Below are 20,418 nucleotides of genomic sequence, written 5' to 3'. Positions count from 1 at the left end.
GATAAGGTGTGCTGGTTCAAAATGTTCCAGAAAATAGCTACTACAGTTTTTCACCTCATGAAACCAAGCCCTTCTTTCGCTGCTAGGACAGGGTGAGTCTGGAAGAGTGCAGTCCTTCAAATTCTCTAAGTAGTGGTAAAAAAAAAAAAAAAAAAAAAAAAGCAGGTGTTTTTGCGTGTTCATAACTGGCTGTTTCTACCAGATAAAGAAGGGTATTTTATCAGGATATCGGTTGCCAGTTACTGTACTACAGCCAAAAGGAGTTGCCCACTCAGTTAAATGTCTGTAACCAAGGACAGAGCTTGCAGCTGTAAAAAACACTAAATATTGCCTGATAGCACTGCAAAACCCCTTCCTATCTGCCTGGGTGCAGGCAGACACTTTACTGAATGTATGAGAGAGCCAAGCAGATTTGGGGGCTGCAGGGAGAGAACAGGACCAGAAAGAGGAACGCGTACGGATAGGACATTCAAGGGAATGGATATCCATGAGCATCACAATTCTCAGCTCATGGGCCTGTTTCTTGGATGCAGAATTTAGGAGCTTGGATTAATCAGAGAGATAAGAAAAAAGTATTTCATGATTAGGCTTTAAAAATGGTGGTGCTCATATACTACAGCCATTAAAGGAATAAAGACCCAGACAAAAACATACAGATGATTTATCATAGAATCATAGAATCATTAAAGGTGGAAAAGACCTCCAATATCATCTGGTCCAACCATCCCCCTACCATCAATATCACCCACTAAACCATGTCCCTAAAGTCAAATAGCCCAAATAAAGCTGACAGGTTAAAGGTCTGTAGATGATGCAAAAATAATTCCTGTAAATGCAAGTCCTATTGTTTAGAATGTGATGGAGTTCAGAAGTAATCATTGAACTCTGCATGCACAGAACCACTCTCTTTCTTATATCTACAGAGTTCAAGTAATAAATTTTATATTAATATAGAAAATAGGTCATTATAGCCAACACCATTCATTCAGATGGGAAACTAGAATTCCTGAGAAGAACAGTTATTTGTCAAATGGTGCTACTCAGCAATTCTTTTGGCAGAGAAACCAGGAAATATTATTGTCACTCTGTTTGTTGGTTTATACCTGCCAAATTATGTGGTGAGTCCAAGTCTGAATCAATGCTCTTGCACGGATTCTCAAAGTAGAATGCTGCCGAAGATGTTTCACTTTGGAAAGAGGCAATATAAACTTAATTATTTGGGAATAAAGTGATACAGGACATTAGGATTTTATGTTTTAGCTAATCCAACAACAGATTATATGGGTCTGAATTCTAATTATTGGATGTCTGTGTTTGATTATTTTCTACAGATTACTTGAATAATCTTTGTCCTGATTCTACAGAGTATGAAGCCACACAAGGTAAAATGAAATGGGTAGAACAAAAATTCTGCTTCACTAACTCTGGTTCTAAAGAGGTGCAGGATCTGTATTGCAAAGATATAGAACAGGTTTATTTTCAAGATTTTGTATTTATAGGTTAGATGTAAGGTCTACAAGAACTTAACTACTAATGTAGATGAATTATGTAGGTCAAGAATGCTATCTTTTTTTCTCAGTGAAATATGTGGGCTTCCAATACTTTTGACATGATGAACTTACAGAAGAAATGATCTTGTATATAAGCATGGTGCTGACGTTGTACTTCAGCCTCAGCCACCTGGAAAATCCTAGTCCTCTCTGGCTCCACCCATGCTTGGCCTGGTCATTGTAAAGCCAGTTGAGATTGGTCCACCCACTTGTTTGTATATCATTATCCTGGGTATGCCTGATGTTCTCTCAGAACTTTGAAGACACACAGGTTTGAAACGTGTATCTGTCTTCTGTATTCCTTAAGTCTAAGTAAACTTGAAAGACATTACATAAAAATCTGTTCTGCTCAATCAAGAATAAATCCAGATGTTCAGTTGCTAACACCATCTTTCCCACCACATCAGATGGATAAAGCAGAAGTGTCTTACTCCCACTGAAGTCAAAGGGAGGTTTAGCCTGGGCTTGAGTGGGAATAGCTTCCAGGATGAAATAAGAATAGCATTGTATTAATGAAACCAGTGCACCTCCTTGTCATAGTGAATGTGAATACAAAGCAACTCACAGCAAGAAGGTCTAAGATTGACTAAGGGTCATTCTGTTCTGGCCAAGAGTAGTATCTCGTGCAAAATTTTGGACCCTTGTCACTGACAATGATTATAGCTATAGCAGTAATTTAAACAGAGTCAGGGCAGACATTCAAGCCCTGTAGCCACATTTGCCTATCTTGTTTGTCCTTAGCATACTTGTCACATTTCTGGACAGCAACGGCTAGCATGCTCCCAGATTAAGCTTGGAAATGGGTAGGATGCCCTGTTCCACAGGAGAAAATGAGATCTGAGATAAGGGTCTAAACTATGTTATGCCATTGCCGTCAGTGCCAGCAAACATGTCCAGGCCTGGGCTTTTTGCCAGTGGAGAATCCAGATGTTAACTTATGTCACACATGTCAGTCAGAAAGGGATGGCCTGTCCTCTCCCTTGGTAGTAAGGGGAAACAAGCCACCTTGACTGCCATGCTGTTAGATGGTTGAAGCTGGATTACATGAATCTCTCTCTACCACAAGCTCCAAATGTCAAAAATCTGCAACTAGAAAACATTACAAAAAGATTTTGTGCTTAAAAGGAACCTCATGAGCTCTCTTGGTCAACACAAGCATGATGCAGAGCTTTGCACAACAGGATGACTCTTCTGGGTCCTAAATTTGCTGGGCAGTTGCATCCTGGTGGTGCCAAAATATTTAAGGAGCTGCTGCTGCTGTGGGGTTGTTTTTTTATTAAAGATGTCCTTGTAAACAGAAAGGATTGGGGTTATTTTCCTCCTCTCTCATATTATTTGTGGTCTTTGCTTTGCTTCACCCCTCAGCTGCCTTATTCATTGTTTCTGAAATCACGGACCGAGCCAACGAGAGCATGCTCCAAGGGGTGAGTCCTATCATGATGCACTCTCTCCTAATCAATAGTGTTTTTTTCTGCACATCTGATGAAATGTATCTGTTAAATTCTGAAACCTCCTCCAGGGTGAATCTCAAAAGTTTATATAGGTCTGGCTTAGAGCACTGCAGATATGGAGCAGGTCTATGCCCTTTAGTGCAGCTGTACAAGATGTAAGTCACAGTAGCAAGCAGCACAAAGTTTTTCTTCCTCTTAGGATTTCCAAAATGACATATGGTGCAATGAAGTGAGAGACGGGAATTTTCATGGTTCTATTATTAGTCTGGGATGGTTTTAGATATGAAATGCTGAAGATATCAAAAATGTGCTGTCAAAGATACATTCTGAGCTCATTTACGTAAGTTTTCTACCATTCTGGAATCCCGTTTTACTTCAAAAGAATTGGTCTGGGCTTATAGTCTTGCAAATGTTCAAACAGTCAAATAGACTGTCTACGACTTTCATAGGTTACCGCTCATATCTAAATTTAGATACAGATATCTAAATAAGTTATGTAGTTCACCAAAAAAATGAACAGTTCCAATAAGTTCACTGTGACTTACTAATGCCTCTTGCATGATATTAGAGTCCTAATTTACAGGCAAAGATAGCCTGCACATAGCTAGTCTTATGACTATTTGTTTCCAAGGATCTAGGTCTGATTTTTAGGTAAGGTGACAAGAGTTTTGCTATTGACATTAGTAAGAAGCAGTGTTAGGAGGCATAGAGACAGCAGAGAGATTGTCAGACACAGGATGCAGAAGAATCCAGAGGAATCTAACTTGGTGGACATCCAGATGCTATCATAACTAAAGGCAGTGTCTTTCATTTTGTTATACTATCCACCCACACCTGCAGCTAAATTCTCTCCTGAGATGTTTGCAGAACTTCAACTTCAGTTGCACAGACCTAGCATCCAGCTGAAGTAGTTAGTGAAAAGTACCTACAACGATCATAGTCTATGAAATGTTGAGCGACAGTCATAGTAGAGCCCGAAATTTCAAAACTACCATCTTCAAGCAGTTCTTTTCAAGGCATTTAGTTTGATTGCCAAGCAGTGCATGTAGTTGCTCTGGAAGATGTCAACCATTATGTGGTTTGTGTTCAACACCATGAATGTTAGAGAACAAAGAACCTAATTCCAGGCATCCTGCATTTCACCCAATAATGAGCGGTTACACTGAAGCATTTCTTTCTCAAAAAGTGACTCTCTTAAGTATTTTGTCATTGCATTGAGTCACAGCAATTCCAAGTGATGGGGAATGCATCATATCTTTTGGGAAGCTGTCCACATTTTATTACTCACTTGAACATTTCTGACTTTAACATCCTGCATTGGGATTTGGTTGTGCCTTTGCTAAATTAGAGGTCTCTGGCTTTGCAAACACCCTTCCTATGGTTAATTACAGTTGGCAGTCAAGTCACTTCATTATTTCATTTACTGAGCAGAAAGAGGGTAGTTAATAATCACTGAGACACCAAAACACAAAATCCAAGGGACAAAGAGGAAAAACACCTAAGCATTAATGTGAACATGGGGAAGAAATGCAATGAAATATCAACCCACCTTAGTAAGAATTTGTTTTCAGGTAGGATTTTAAAGTTGAAAGAATGAATGCACAGGAACTGATAGGGAAAGACATATGCTGGGGGGCCACCATGGCCACATACCAGCACTTCTGGCTCAGCATGCTTCCTTTAATGCCTTTGCCTTCTGTATGGGGAATGGAGGCACTGGGTGAGGCAGTGAATTCAGACTGCGTGACATGGTAAAAATGTAGTAGGTCAACTTGATGAAGGATGTTCTTTGCAGCAGCTCAGGAGGTAAAAATGAAAGAGTCTCAAAGTCCGGGGTGCCCTTCAACTTTTAAAACTGAAGCTTTCATGCTCTGTTCAGAGAAGTAGAAGCATCTGCTTGCAGCAGATGAACCCAAGAGCCAAGAATGTCAACTTTTGCTCACATCTGAACATCCCTGCTGTGCAGGTTTAAAATCCGTGTCTCTGATATGTGTGCCAAGGTCATAAATGCAGCCCATGTGTTCACAGGCTGTTTTAGAGCACCGAGTTCAGTGATGATCTCCTCATGGCCAGAGACAGGAAAAAAAAATCTTGTAATGTTTGTATCAGAAAGGGATAAGTTGTAGTTAAAACTATTTATTATTTCCTGAATAGGGAAACCTGTCTTCATGGATCTGCCTCTTTCCCCTTCTGTTAGCTAGAAACTGAGATCAAGGTTCTGAACCTGCTTCTCCTGAAGTCTTTGGCAAAATTACCACAGATCAACGTGAAGCCCAACTAGTAGATTTCTTTTCAGATCTACATTATTACTCAATGCAAACTTCAAAAAAGCTTGGACCTACTGATTAGGTTTAAGTCCATTAAGTCCATTTCCGCTTTTCTGTTTCAGGTTTCACCCCACACTGTCCTGCTGCATGTAGCTCAGAACACATTTCCCCTTCACACAGTAATGTCAGCCCAATTGCTGTGTTAATGTGGTTCCATGACAATCCAAAACCTTCCAAGCCTTCCTTTAAAGACAGCACTTCTTTTACTTCTCCTGATTGCTACGGAAAAGTTCCAAATGTGAGCCATATGTAAACAAAGCAGCACACTCTGCTTCAGCAAGCAGGCAGCATGAACACCTTTGATAAGTGTAAACTCTTAGCTACTCTTGATCTCTTTGGTTATTTACTCTCAAGTTTATTTAAAGACACTTTAGCTCTCAGTACAAACTATTTTGGCATCAGCCATTATGGTAGGTAGGATGGGGACAAAAGTTGGCAGAGAAATTTTTGCAGATGAAAAGGTAGGTGCATTACAGCCAAACAAAATGGTGAAGAAGGAAAGGAGAGAGAAAGAAGCATAGCAGAAAAGCAAGATGCATGGAAATGATGTTTTATACAGACTGTTTCCAAGATGTTCAACAATAATCAATAGTTAATTACTATATAAACACTACACTGTTACCAAGTCAAAGGAACACATGTAGATTACAGGGAGGATGTGGTCTGACAAGCTTAAATTTTAACATAAAAAGAAACGTAATCTGGCCACTTTACAGATTGACTCTGAAACCATGCACTTACTGAGCAAAGGTTTCAACAGATTTGATTTTCTATCTCCTCAGGGAAAGAATTTACAGTTGTACTTTCCATTAATAAATAAATAATCATTTGTACCAATATAACAAATAGTTCATCATAAAACTGAGATCTCAGGACAAGTTTCCACAGTAATCTCAGAGCTTTAAGGGATACCTATATTAGAGGCTGAGAAATGCAAGAACTCAATTCCTATCAGTTCCACATCTTTTTCTGACACCTCAGCTTCTTTAAATTTTGTTCAAATACATGGAAGATTTGTATGGATATTTTTTTCTGAAGTTACATGTTTACATAAGTGGACAAAATCAGATATCCATTGCATATTGCACTGAAGTCAATGGAGTTATCTTACTTGTGAAAATAGTCATGAAAGTTCGAATTCTGTTTTTGCTGTACCATGGTCTTTGACTTAAACCAAATATCCCAATTTTGGATTTTACCTAAATTCTGTTCCTTACTTCTGTTCTAGGCACCTCACAAGCCATGCAGGAAGGAAATTCGGTAGTAAGCAAAAGTTGTCAAAGGGACAAATAGAGATTCCCTGATGTCTATGGCTAAGGAACATACAGCTTCATTTGAAGTGGTAGTGGTTAGCTTGCAGCTCTTCCATATTTTGAGGGAAAGACTTACATTTGCTGTGTTGCATTACTGTGCAATGATTTTATGCTTTCATTTGAAGAACATCACCATATCCTCTGAGTTTTACAGATGCAATAGACTTTATAATAATTGCTATTAATAATGACTGTGTTGGAAAAAAATCATCACACATTCCACATTGATTTCTATACTTCATTTTTTCATATCATCAGAGCACATCTGCTCTTTTTGAAGCTATGGCCTGGAAGAGATGAAATAAATTTTCCTTTTTTTTTCCCATCTGTGCGAATGCTGTGGGTTTTGTGAAGAGGTCTGTTCATGAGAATCATAATTCAGTATTCTGTTAAATCAGAGATTGTCCTCCTGAATTAATATCCCGTACATAAAATCCATAACCAGCAATTCCGTTCTTTCTCTCAGATTTTCAAAAATGCAAAGAATTTAAAAAGCGACTCTAATTACAGAGCAAACTGAACAATGTCAGTCAATATAGAACATTAATAACTTGGCGTATACCCAGCTGATGTTCTAAGTAATAATTCAGATTTGACATGTACATGGAAAGAGGAAGATTTCTGCTGCCATTTATTAACTCATCAAACTACAGTCCAAAAATCTGACAGGAACACTGAACTATTATCTATGTTTTCTGCGGAATATCAAAGATTCATTATTAGCTTTTTTGTTTTATAATAACGTTACAGCAGTTTTTCCCCTTGGAAGTATTAACCCAGGATTTTCAGATACTTTGTTATATTAGCTATCTCCATAGCATTTTTATCAAGTAGAAAAATATTATTTGCAATTTATAGATGTATAAACAGAGGCATAAGGCATATTATCACCACATAGTACTAAGTATATCTGTAACTCTAGGAGACATTCACTACTTGAACTAAACAGGGTTTGCATTAATCTCTGAAATTCTACAACCTGTTAGAGGCCCTGAGATGCTGAGAGCTGTAAATCATTGTTGCTATTAACAGCTGGTGAATTTCTTGGGGATGCAGCGCCCCTTCATAGACACAATGAAAATATGTACCTTGCCTCATGGAAGTTGCAGTCCACTGCTAAGCTGTTTAGAGAAGGATTTCAGTCACCCCACATCTTCAGTACTAAGTGGGTGGAGCTTTGTCTTCATTTTTGAATCATCGCTTGTGGAGGGTATTTGAAAGGAGAATGATCAGAGTTTTGAGCAAAATGAAGAAAACTATATAAAGAGTTTTTTAGGGAACCATAAGAAAACTATGTCCTCCTCAGCTTCCTACATTTCCAGATAAATCACAGTCCTTCAGATGTGATGGTCATTTGACTTCCTACAGGAAATGAGTTTGATAAATCTCTGTCCATTTCCTGGTGAACATGTGTCTATATTGCAAAAGTCATCATTATTACAGGCACCTCTACCAGAAGTCCTAAGAGAAGCTGCGGTGTGTTTGATCTGCAGCAACTGAGATCTCCCCTCACTCTTGTAGAAACCCCAATGAGTAGTACTAACACTTGCTGGGAGTGTGCTCACAAGAAGGCACTGCTTTTTCTGGATATGAAGTGGGGTTGAGTGTGCCCTCAGCAAGTTTGCTGACAACACCAACCTGTGAGGGAAGGGATGCCACCTAGAGGACCCTGGACAGGCTTGAGAGGTTGGCCTGTATGAACTTAGTGAGATTCAAACAAGGTCACGTGCAAGGTCCTGCATCTGGGTTGGGGCAAACCCAAGCACAAATACAGATTGGGTGGAGAATGGATTGAAAGCAGCCCTGAGGAGAAGGACCTGGGGGTGTTGGTGGATAAGAAGCTCAGCATGAGGCAGCAATGTGCACTTGTAGCCCACAAAGCCAACCATACCCTGGGCTGCATCAAAAGCAGCATGGCCAGCAGGGCAAGGGAGGGGATTCTGTCCTTCTACTCTGCTCTTGTGAGACCCACCGGGAGCACTGCGTTCAGCTCTGGGGTCCCCAGCACAAGAAGAACATGGAGCTATTAAAACGAATCCAGAGGAGGACCACAAAGATGATCAAGATGCTGGAGCACCTCTCCTATGAAGACAGGCTGAGGAAGTTGGGGTTGTTCAACCTGGAGAAGAGAAGGCTACAGGGAGGCCTTACAGCGAGTGGCCTTACAGTGCCTAAAGGGAGCTGCAGGAAAGCTGGGGATGAACTCTTTGTCAGGGAATGTGGTGATAGGACAAGGGGCAACAGCTTTAAACTAAGAGAGAGTAGACTTAGATTAGGTATTAGGAAGAAATTCTTTAATCAGAGTTTCTGAGGCACTGGCATAGGCGGCCCAGAGGAGCTGTGGATGCCCCATGCCTGGAAGTGTCCAAGGCCAGGCTGCCTGGGGCTTTGAGCAGCCTGGTGTGGTAGGAGGTGTCTCTGCCCATGGAAGGGGGTTTGGAATTAGATGATCTTTAAGGTCCTTTCCAACCCAAACCATTCTATGAAGAATGGGGCTCCATTATGGAAGCTGTCAATTTGACAAGTTTTGCAAGGGCTAAAATACCCTTTAGTTATGGGAAAGTCCTTTGCAATCTTCTTTTGCAAATGTCAGCTGTCTTATGATCCCTGGTGTTTCCTGTGCTCTGATATTAGTTTATATATCTGATATTATATATATATATCATATATATATATTATATATATATGATATATATAACTGATATTAGTTTATATATCGTTTCCATTTTGCTAGCCTATATTATTTTTGAAGTGACCTAAAAAATTCCATTTGTTAGTTTCTGCATTGCAAAAGAGATACTTGATGGCTGAAAGTGTTGAAAGTGTGTCAACTGCCAGTTATATTGCATGGTCACGATGCAGCCCTGAGCTACTCAAGGCTTGTAGGTGTTTCAATGTGTTTAGTATGTGGTTTCTGAACCTAATATCATATTTAACAAGTGTAATATTTCTTCAGAGCAGTAACATACACAGGCGTTTCAGGCTTATCTCAAAAAGCAAGCTGAGATAGCTACATTCATTGATAGATGAAATCCAGCATATATTAGCCTTGACAGACCATCATGCTGATATGGACATGCTCCTTCTGTTATCTGTGATAGCTTTCTTAATTAGCTGATTCTATAGACACCACTGATTTGTATCAATCAGGCAGATATATCCTTGATTACATTGTTCAATCTATAGAGTCTAACTAAGCCCAGGGATAACTTAAGGACAGTCAATGGAGCACAGGTAAACAAACTGTTATCTGCCATAGCAGAAAACAGTTGTCAAGGGCTTCCAGGTAATGAAGGTATATCAAATGTGGTCCTTAGTCTGTAGTTTTTCTGTGTATGTAACTGAGGATTTAGGACACAGTGGCTAACTCGGACAAGAGAGACATAACTTTTAGACATATTCTAGTGATTGCTGCAGTGCAGCCCATTCTACTCTCTGGACTAGATAAAACCACGGCCGAATCCTATGTACAAGCATGGGTTTTAGCAGCATTAACTACTAAGTGGAAGGAGATTTGAAAAGACTACCAAGATTTCATAGATACAGACCCCGCTTCTATCCAATACCATCTTTTCATGAGAGCAGAAGCTTAGTTAGATTAAATTTATTTACCGTCTTTATAGATAAATTCATGCCACGTGCCAGTGCCCACTGTCTGTGCTCTCAAGTCAAGTAGGCAGTTAGTAGCATCAGAGTTTGATAATGGGCTTCCTGATCTTTGCAAAGCATCAAAAAAGAGATGCAACTGTATTGCCTGCTTACTAGTTAAGCTTCCAGATTCCCTAGTGCAAAGCCACTAATCTGTTAGCACAGAATATAAACCTCCAGATAATCCTAGCAATGATCTTCTTGTATCAAATCATGCTTTGGATTATCTATGTCATGCCACTAATGAACAAGGCTTTGGAGCAAATATTATACTTTGTCTCTGTTTCCAGTTTACTGGTTGCAAGAGAAAGAAAGTCAGCAAAGAGACCAATGTATAAATACTGCATGGAGTAAGCAGGCTCTTTTGAAAGTGAACTGAGGTACAGAGGAAGTGTTAAAGAAGTATCAAAGGTGACAGGAGTGTAGAAGGCCACAGCAGATGTGAATGCAGGCGATGAGGTTTCATAAAACTTATGAGGCTGGAAGAAGACTTTCTGCACCTAAATTCCATGAGCTCAATTCTCTCTGAAACCCACTTCTGTAATATCACTTTAATGTATTTGAGAAATAAAATGGTGAGGAGGGTTGAGGGAGGGTTTGCCTGCTTTTCTAAAAGTAATCACCATGTGGTCTCCTAAACGTTGTTTCTCTCTCTTAGGAAAACCTGCAGAAGCTGGTACACATTGAGTACAGTGTGAGGGGGCAGAGGGGCCTCCTCCAGCCAGGAAGGGTGAGTACTGCAGGCAGACCTATGCTGATAAGGACATTGTTTCCGGCCAGCTTTATCTCTGCCTCTGTGGATGGCCAGATTTCAGACGTCTACAGGTGTTGTTTACTGACCCGCTGTGATAAGAGTTGTAGCACTGGTTTATGTAAAAAGCCATCACTCTGGTAGTGTTCAGGAGCACTGCATGCTGAGAGCCTTGCACTTGCAAAGACAGGCATTAGCTGTTTCTACACAGAGCGGCCATTTGATTTTTCACTCCAACTGTCCTCAGTCACCCCATGTAGCGTGTTTTGGAGGAGCTGCTGTTTTCCTTCTTACATATTTTTGTTGAAAGGTTTGAAATACGACCAGAAATTGCTTACAGCCTGGAAAGGCTCAAATTTTTTTGGGTAGGTTAGATCCCTAAATCAGGGGAAATTACCTATTTTCAATTTTCTATTCTTACCATTCTGCAGTGGTGCTTTTCATAGAATCACAGAATCATTAAGGTTGGAAAAGATCTCCATGATCATCTGGTCCAACCATCCCCCTACCACCAATGTCACCCACTAAACCATGTCTCTAAGCACCAGGTCTAGCCTTTCCTTGAACACCCCCAGGGACGGTGACTCCACCACCTCCCTGGGCAACCTGCTCCAATGCCCGACTGCTCTTTCTGAGAAGAAACCTCCTAATTCCCAGCCGGAACTTGCAACTTTTAATGCAAGACATCACTTTTAAGCAACACATGAACAGAAAGTGGGGAAGTATATAGCTGTGTCTTGCCATTCACACCAAATACAAATTTATCCTCCTTTCTTTCCAACCTTTCCAGTTTTCTCAGGCCCAACCTACCTCTACACTTGAAAAGATTTATTTCTAGAGTTCTGCAACCCTAAATTCCCCTTCAGCCCACTACTGTCCTTAACAAAGCTCATGAAGAAATTTTCAAGGCATGCATACTCCTAGTATGTGAATCCTCATCAACCAAACATTGCAATGATCCTCTTATTTTTTCTCCAACATCAGTATCCTCATTTGTCCTTGTTAAGTAGCGAATTAATAAATTCTGCAAACCTCAGTGCAGCTCTAGAATAGAAGATTACACCAGATCCTGCTCTCCATTAGAAAAGAGTAGATGTCTGTAAATCCACTGCTGCTTTAATTATTTTAGACCTTTTCAAATGTCATTGAAATTAAGTTTGAGTATGCTGTTTTAGCTGGTTACATGTACAGTCCTGTTTACACACATAGTAACAATATAGACAGACAAGGTATGCTTGCAAATATACACAGGTTTAGTGTAGGCATAGTATGTATGTGAAAAGGTTTCAGCATTTCTTTTTGGTTCGTCTATTTTTCATAATCAGAGGATGAGTTCTTTTCTGAAGCCCATTAAATGTTACTTTTGAAATCTGTGACAGTCTCTTTGCAGTCCATGGTACAGACGCAGTGGGCTGAGTACTGCCTGGTGTCTGACACATGGGTTTCCGAGCCATTCAGTACTGATACAAATGCAAGCCATAAAGTCAGGCTAGAAGCAGATGTTGAGGTATCCATCTGTTACTATGCTGATGAAAGCAGTTAAGAGTGCCTCCTTCTACATGAGGAATGTTGTCTTTTCTCAGTAAGTTTCAGAATGCAGTCTCAGGATTACAAGTTGTTTTTTTTTCTTTTTTTTCCTTTTAGGTCTTTGTGAAAGAGGGAACACTGATGAAAGTCTCTGGGAAAAACAAGCACCCTCGGCATTTGTTCTTGGTAGGATTTCTTTCATATTTCTTTCATATTTTTACTATCTCTTTCATATCTTCTCCTGTGCTTACACATCTGTAAACCAGAGAAGAAATTTCAGGGCTGCGAGTCATTTAATTCTAAGCAGTGATGTGGTAAGCGGGTTTCTGTTGCTAACAGGACACAGAAGACTGTAGCCTCTTTCACACATGTACTTGTATGCCCTGCATATAAGAATAAGTGCTGTGCAGCCCTCCATTTGTACCACAGCTCCATTCAGCCTTGACTAGGCCATAATTCTGCAAAGGAGAGTTCAGGTTTCCAAGGTGCTTGGGAGGAATACTTTCAACAATTAAGTCTCATACTTAAAAATCTACCTCTAAGGCCTTAGGAGATCTTATCAGAACCAATAGAGAACACTACTGGTAAAGTTTAGGAAAGCTGTCTTTGGGTGAGTTTTGTATCCTTGAAACTCCAGGGCTGGGTTTTAGCTCCTGATATCCATGTCTTTTTAAATTACTTGATAATTGTGTGCACCACCTGGGTATAGTCCCTCTGAACACATATCTCCAGTTCTCTGTTGATTGAAGCAGCAGTTTTCGATGAGGGTTTGCAAAATTCTTCTAAGATAGTTAAGAAAAATTAACCAGTTATCAGTTACTGGAAAATTTTAAGTATTCACAAATCAAAAGAGATGAAAACCCACCATTTTGGAGATCTGCTGTTAACACCCATGTTTTCCTTTTTACTTTATACACTACATTGGGCTGTATACACTACATTGAGACTCCATGCTCCTGAGCATTGTTCTCAACTTTGCAGGTAGCTTATTGTATAACGACAGTTACTTTTATGCTTTTATCTGTATGAAGGGGAAAATAATATTTGCCTGTCATAGGATTTTGTGATGCTTACCTGTTAACGTTTGAAAAATTCTTTAGAATTTTAGAGATTTTAGAATTCCTCCCTAGAAAAGCACCATAAAGTACTGAGCCTTACTGCTGGAATTAACATCAAAGTACTTGTTTGCAGACTTCCTTTTAAAATAAGGGGGTTACATGTCTGGAATACATACTTGCTGTGGCCTCTGTAAGTGCTGACAGCGTTTCACCCTGGGATCATTGTGAGAAGGAGAGATGGTTTATAATAGAAGGCATACATTTTGCCATTAATTCTTCTTATTTTTTCCTCTTACCAACATTTTCTACTTGTACATGAGCAGGATGGTGAAAATGCAGGAAACAGAACCAGTGTGGAATGTGGTAATTCCTGCATTAACATCTGAATGGTTTTGCATTATCTCCTAACACTGTGAAGTCTCTGTTATGCCACCACCACTCAAGTGTTTAATGGACTATTCAGTCTATGAATACATTAAGATAACTACTGCACAACTCTACCAACATATTCCATCTTTGCATGTAGCACCTTTGCTACAGCAGTCTTAAGGCCCCCACCATCCATCACTGCTGACACCTTTTTGTAACAGCTAAGATCTGCATGAACATATCCTTCCCTTTGCCAGTACATCTAGCCTAACCCATGTGCTGTCTTGATTCAGATGTCCAAGGGAAAGAAAAACACACACAAACCTCCAAGACTAGAATAACCCTCTAAATATTGTCTCTTAAAACCTACATTTGTTTAAATCCTTCATATTCTAAGGACCGTATCTAAATCCTTTGAAGACCTGGTAAAATACAGGTAGGATAAGAATTTACCCTGAAGTATTTATCAAAAAACTTTCACACTGTTTTTTTTGTTTTTTTTTTGTAATTATATATATATAGTTTTATGATGCTTCAGTTGCCACTCCAAAAGATTATCAGATGTGAGTAAGTACAGGTGTGGTTTGGTTTAGATCTGGATGAAATAAGTGTTTACCTTAGCTATCCAAAACATTTTTACATAAACACCGTTTTCTAAATTCTTTGTAATGAACTTTGTCTATAGCTGAGTCAAGCCCAAGACCACGAGAAAATTTCAGCGGAAGAGTATACATTGAAGGATAAGTCTGAGAATTTAGCCCCTAAACATCTCAAGAGATGAGCCCATCCAACTAAAGTTGTAGTTAGAATGCACCATAAAAATTGGGTGTGTGCCAAACTCTTCTTTGGCCTTTGCATTCAGGTTGTGCATTGGTGGTATGCAAACTTGTGCTCTGAATATATAAGGAGAGTTGTATATCTGTGCACAGGTCCTATATGCATGAGTGTGTAGCGCATGCGTTTAGGGGCTTTTGAGGTGTACACTGTGTGTATCACAAGTTTACTTGAGCTGACTGTTTTGTGCAGGCTGATGATATTGTTGAATGTGGTGTTTCCTGGCAGGATGTTTGGTGAGCTTTGCTGGGCGCCTGTTTCCTGAGTCCAGTCTCTGTTTACAAGGATGTTGAGGCCTCTTTGCAGTGCAGTATGGGGCTGCTGATGCTGGCAGGCCCCTGACTGCCCCCCAGCCACAGAACTTTGCAACTCAGACACTGTCTCTTATCTCACCCTTCCAAGAATTCCTCTACAAAGACAGCTTGTGCTGCAAGTGGGGTGTGGGAAGCTGCTATCAAATGGGAGATTGTCTAATGCGCTAGCCAGCAGGGCTGGAGCATAGGGGAGGTTTCTGAGTCAGAGCCTGGAAAATGCAGCCCCACCACACGTTCAGGCTGCTCCACTGACACTCAGAGGATGTTTAACACTTGAATTGAACAGCACAGGGTTCACAATGAACTATCCTTTAAAATATTCAGAAAAAAACAAACATGGTAGGAGCTTTTAGACACAAAGTGCACTACATACAGGTACCAGCCATTCAGCACAGCATAAGCTTGTTTGGATCATTAAATTTGAACACCATAAATTAGACAATTTGGTCTGACATCTAATTCTACTGGGTTCCCATTACAACAGAGGGAATTATAAAAAGAAGGAGAAAAAACATTAAGAGAAAAAAGAAAAGAGCAGAAATATCCCTCTTTGTGTTATGTTTTGAGGACTGTGTGTGCATGTGGTAGTGCAGAAAAGGGGTATTTGCTCCTATAGCAATATGTATACAGTTTGGGAATCCCAGCTGTTCCAAAACTTTTCTGGCAAAGTGTGTAAAACCCAAGAACTTCTGGGAACTACTTGGGGGTTCTGTCAAGCTGTCAAGCTCTTCCGCCACAGATTCCTGAGGGACTGCAAGATAGGATTATATCACATTCCTCACAGGGAACAGTGTGCAGCACGAAGCAGGAGGATGCATGAGCCCCAGCTACTCAAGCTAGTTCTGTGTATACCATTCATATAGCCACCACTCAGGTCTCCAGTGTAGACGTGGCAAAGGAGACAGCAGCGAGTGCAAACCCTTTCTTCATGAAAATCTGCATGCTTTGCCTAGTAAGCTTTGAAATATTTGTCATAATTTCATTGTGACAAGCTGTGGCTGGTGAGATTGCAATTAGAATCACAGCCTACCTGTGCAAAATATACTGTGCAAAAAAGCAGAAGGAGGTAAAAAGCCTCTGCTGGGCAATTATAAAACAAAGTCATCACTAATGTTTAATAAAATCTTGGAATATTGATTTGAGCTGCCATGACAATGGTGGGCACCAAGATTTCTTTCTTAATCAACAGTAATGAAAGGATGAGCTGCTTTGTAAAGAAACACAGAACTTTTTAAATAAATAAGTTAAGTGGGGTTTTCTGTCCAAGAAACCCAGTAGCACATTATACCAGAATCCTAAAGATCTCTCTTAGGATTTCACTTTCTTGGGCTTAGTGCTCATAATTAGTTACCTTTTCTAGTGGTTTGAAACAAGTCTCAAGTACTGGCACCTACAACTGCTTTACAGTGAGGTTTACATTTGCTCAGGTTTTCCCAGCTTAGCCTCGTAGATGCTCAGAGTTCAGCAGGTTGAGATGAATTTTCTGTTTATGGATAGCTGTAATTAAACTAGGAATCATCATGTGGTCAGTACTGTGCAGGCGTCACTGAGCTGGTTGGACTAATGTTAGCAGGGAAGGTAAATTATGGAGCAGTAAGCAAATGGCATAAAAATACAGTGACAAGCCATTTGTCACCCTGTTCTAAGGAAATTCTATTGTTTTGTTGCAAAGGAGTAAATATTCCACTTTAGACTAGACAGAGACTAGAGTCTGAGATGCCTTTTCTGACTTGATAGTATGTTTTAATACCCTCAGTTTAAAAGTGTTATATTAAAAGAGCTTTAAATTCTGCATCAATTATAACTTACTAGAAGGCCACAGAGAACTGAACCCTAGAGTGGCCAATGGAGGAAAGCTTGGGAGTCTTTTTGCTAAAAATAATGGAGAACCAAATCTTTCTTTTTTTTTTCTCCACTAAGCAATGTATAATAGATGAAAATCAAATAGTTTATTTAATCTTAGGGATGCCTATATAACCCTTTCGCTTATCATCCTTTAATTTTAACTTATATAAAATCCTAAATAAAAAGAAACACCATTTGAATCAAAAAATAAAACTTCCTTTTCAAAATGTTAGAATGAAATATTTCATAATTTTCCACAACAATATTAGTTGATCTTACTCGTTAAAATCAATTCAATTTTAAAAAGAGTAAAATTTGAGGTAAGATGTTTTAGAGAAAGTCACTCCAGTGTATGTTTCCCCACATTAGTGGCAATGTGCATTTTAAAGATGGGCAGCTAATGCACGGAAACTTGATTTGCTGCTTAACGAACTGGTACCCATGAGTTAGCTCATGACCCCTAACAAAGGCAACAATTTTGCTGTTAACTTCAAGGTGATAAAGATATATCCCATGTCATTTTTCTTTAACTACTATTACTGCTCTGTAAGAAAGCTGAATTATGACCTACTAAGAAAACATCCATAAGGCTCTACTTCCATTTTTTTTTCAGACAAGCGAGTGAATGAAAATCTCACAACAACAGTTTTAGGCAGTCGGGCAGTGATAGCAAGACCCCAACAATTCCAGTCATAAAGGATATGTTATTTTATTGCCAAATTTAAAAAATGACATGTATTCTACATAAATAGGTCATGTTCACAATCTGGTTGGACAGGCTGCCAACACAAGACAAGGGGGACTCCTGTGTTCAATTTTCAATGATTCTTTAGTTTTCTTCCTTCTTCTTAGCCTCTCCCTTTATTATAGTTTTCCTTCCAAAATGCAATACTATTAGCATCCAATTGGCTACCTTAAAATGTCCTTGCCGCAAAGGAATCCAAGTGAAGCTGGTTTCTTTTTACTTTAACTTCTCTTCAGAATTTCTGCATTTAAGACATGTTGTCTCTGGCATCACACAGTATTACCTGTGCCTTGCGACTTATGCATATTGGTATTGATGTGAGAGAAAGAAAACAACAGAATATGATCTGCTCGTTCAAGTAAAGCAGAGAATGCAAGCATGCAAGCGTTACCTTAGCAATGTTGAGGCCCACTGACACAGCTTTTCCTTCTGGTAGTATGGGAAGGAGAGGCCAGCAAAGACCTGCCAGGTCCAGTTCCACTGTTTCATTTATTTGTTTGCTGGCACAGAGGCAAAAGGCTGCAATAATGTCTATTAAGATAGGCAAACAGCAGAGAAGATCTGATCCTATTCTGTATGAAGCTGTCTAATAAACATGCCAAGAACTGTGAGAACTAAGGAGAAATTTGGGGTGTTGAGTTACAGATGTTTTTTTCCTCATAAAATTAAAAAAAATGTTTCTAATTTTGCCATCCCATGGTCTCTGCTGTGGCACATGGACCCAGCAATGTTGTTGTGTGTCTGGGAGAATTCTGCTAGCAGAGAAGTCTGGTTACTTCTCTCAAATATCCAAACCGTTCCTCCCTGAATCATTCCTCCAGACCCTGACAACTCTCCTACCTCCACTTCCTTTTTGCCCTGAAAACAGAAGGCCATGAAACCCAGCCCTACCCACCACAGCTTCGCTGTCTTGGGGGCAGAGTCAGAGCATCAGCATCCTGAGCAGTTAGTTGGTATTGCCAGGTAATAAATGCAGAGCCTGTCTTCCCAACTTGAACACAGCACTGCCCTTAAAACAAGCATCTGTTTCACCCAAGCTGAATAAGAAGGGGGCTGAATATCTACTTGCTTAGCCATTAGCAGCTTCAAAAATGGGAAGGAATCAAAGTCCTGGATCCAGACTCCCCAGAGCTCTCTGTAAATGCAGGTCTTGACCTAAGCTGTGCAGCTTGGGCTTGTCTGTAGCAACAATCCTGACAGTTCATCAAGTTACTGCTTGTTCTGGGTATCCCCCCCAGGAGTAATAGTCAGGCCTGCAAACCGTATTGCAAATTATTGATTTTGTCTTTCTCTTCATGTAGATGAATGATGTTCTGCTGTATACATATCCCCAAAAGGATGGCAAATACCGACTGAAAAACACATTGGCTGTGTCAAGCATGAAGGTAATGCCTTATCTGTATTATAGGCTAGAATCAAAGTTGTACAGTGAGCAGTTAGTGCTTTGCTGGTTTATGTCTCATTTCCAGTTCATGGCAAGGGGAGAGAAGGAATGGACCTGCTATCAGGGGATTCCATTCATTGCCTCTTCCAGGAGATAGAAGGAAAAATAATATAAACATAACATTATCTATAAGGTTGTGGTTTAGTATGACAGCCTTACTCAGGCTTGTAATGAATAATGCAAGCCAAAATCAGATTTACTATCTGATCATGAAACTGGAGACAGAAAAGATTTATTATCCTATTTTGTCCATTCCCCTCCTCATGTCTCCAGACAATGCACAGTTGTTCCCTACAACACATTAACTAGGACTTAGGCTACCAGATTTTAAACCCATACCACTTAGAATTTACATAAGCTTTCATTTGCCTGGTTTTTATGTGACCTTTGACTGTCTTCATCAAAAATGTTACTGGATTCTAAAACTTCATGGGGAAATGGTATATTGGGTGCTGTTACATGCAATGATACGGAGATAATCTCTTGTTCAGTAAATTCCTTAACTGCAGATTGCAGAAACTGGACACAATTGTCCTGTTCTTACGGTCTTTCCCTAAGCATCAGATGGTACTGGTACCTGTGCAACAGGAGATTCTGGGCTGGAATGGTTTTTGGCTCTGACCTAGATGGCCATTACATACCTCCCACCAGGAACCTTCCTAACTGTTTTATGGCCAATATGCCAAGTTGTATTTTTATGAAAGAAGACTTCAAGTGGCAAGCCAGGAGCTTGGTGCTCTAGGAAACAAGCAAGACGTGAAGTACTAGTAATGAATTTCAGCAGAATGATACAAGGTGTATTAGGGTTTTATGAAAAGGTGGAAGGCTAATCACCCTAAAGACCTCATAGTCTAAAATTAACTATGAGTTCCCATCTGACATAGGAATTGCCAAAAAGTACCACCTCTAAGTAGAAAGGAATTGCAGAACAGGTACTTGTTAGTACATTTGAAACACTGAGTCATTAGCATAATAGTTCCAGTACCATGAAGCTATGTTTCTCTTAAGTGCCTGTTGCTGTTAGTAGATGACTAATACACTACATGGCAGGAATTTTATCTGAGCTGTAGCTTTTAAGTATTTTTTGTTCTTAAAGAGCCTGGCTCCAGGCAGGCATTCACTGATCTAAAGGACTTCTCTGTATATGATCTACCTGTCAGGAAGAGAATTATTTCCATTCATTCCAGAAACAGCCAAGGCTTCTTCCCAAAATACTCTGACACTTGTCAGACTAAATATCTC

General features: G+C 39.8%; 1 protein-coding gene across 6 annotated transcripts in view; it reads left to right on the top strand.

The window, feature by feature from the left end:
- The window catches only part of FGD5 (FYVE, RhoGEF and PH domain containing 5), a 102,075-nt gene that overhangs the window by 66,233 nt on the left and 15,424 nt on the right, over positions 1-20,418 (top strand). For all 6 annotated transcript variants that reach the window (XM_083795534.1, XM_083795532.1, XM_083795531.1 and 3 more), the window contains 5 exons: positions 1,332-1,382; positions 2,916-2,974; positions 10,948-11,019; positions 12,685-12,753; positions 19,034-19,117. In XM_083795534.1, the coding sequence (XP_083651660.1) occupies positions 1,332-1,382; positions 2,916-2,974; positions 10,948-11,019; positions 12,685-12,753; positions 19,034-19,117 (335 nt within the window). The remainder of the gene's footprint in view (positions 1-1,331; positions 1,383-2,915; positions 2,975-10,947; positions 11,020-12,684; positions 12,754-19,033; positions 19,118-20,418) is intronic.

Source organism: Anser anser (assembly GCF_964211835.1).
Source record: "Anser anser genome assembly, chromosome: 12".
Taxonomy (NCBI): Eukaryota; Metazoa; Chordata; class Aves; order Anseriformes; family Anatidae; genus Anser; species Anser anser.
This window is presented reverse-complemented; position numbering and strand designations above follow the sequence as displayed.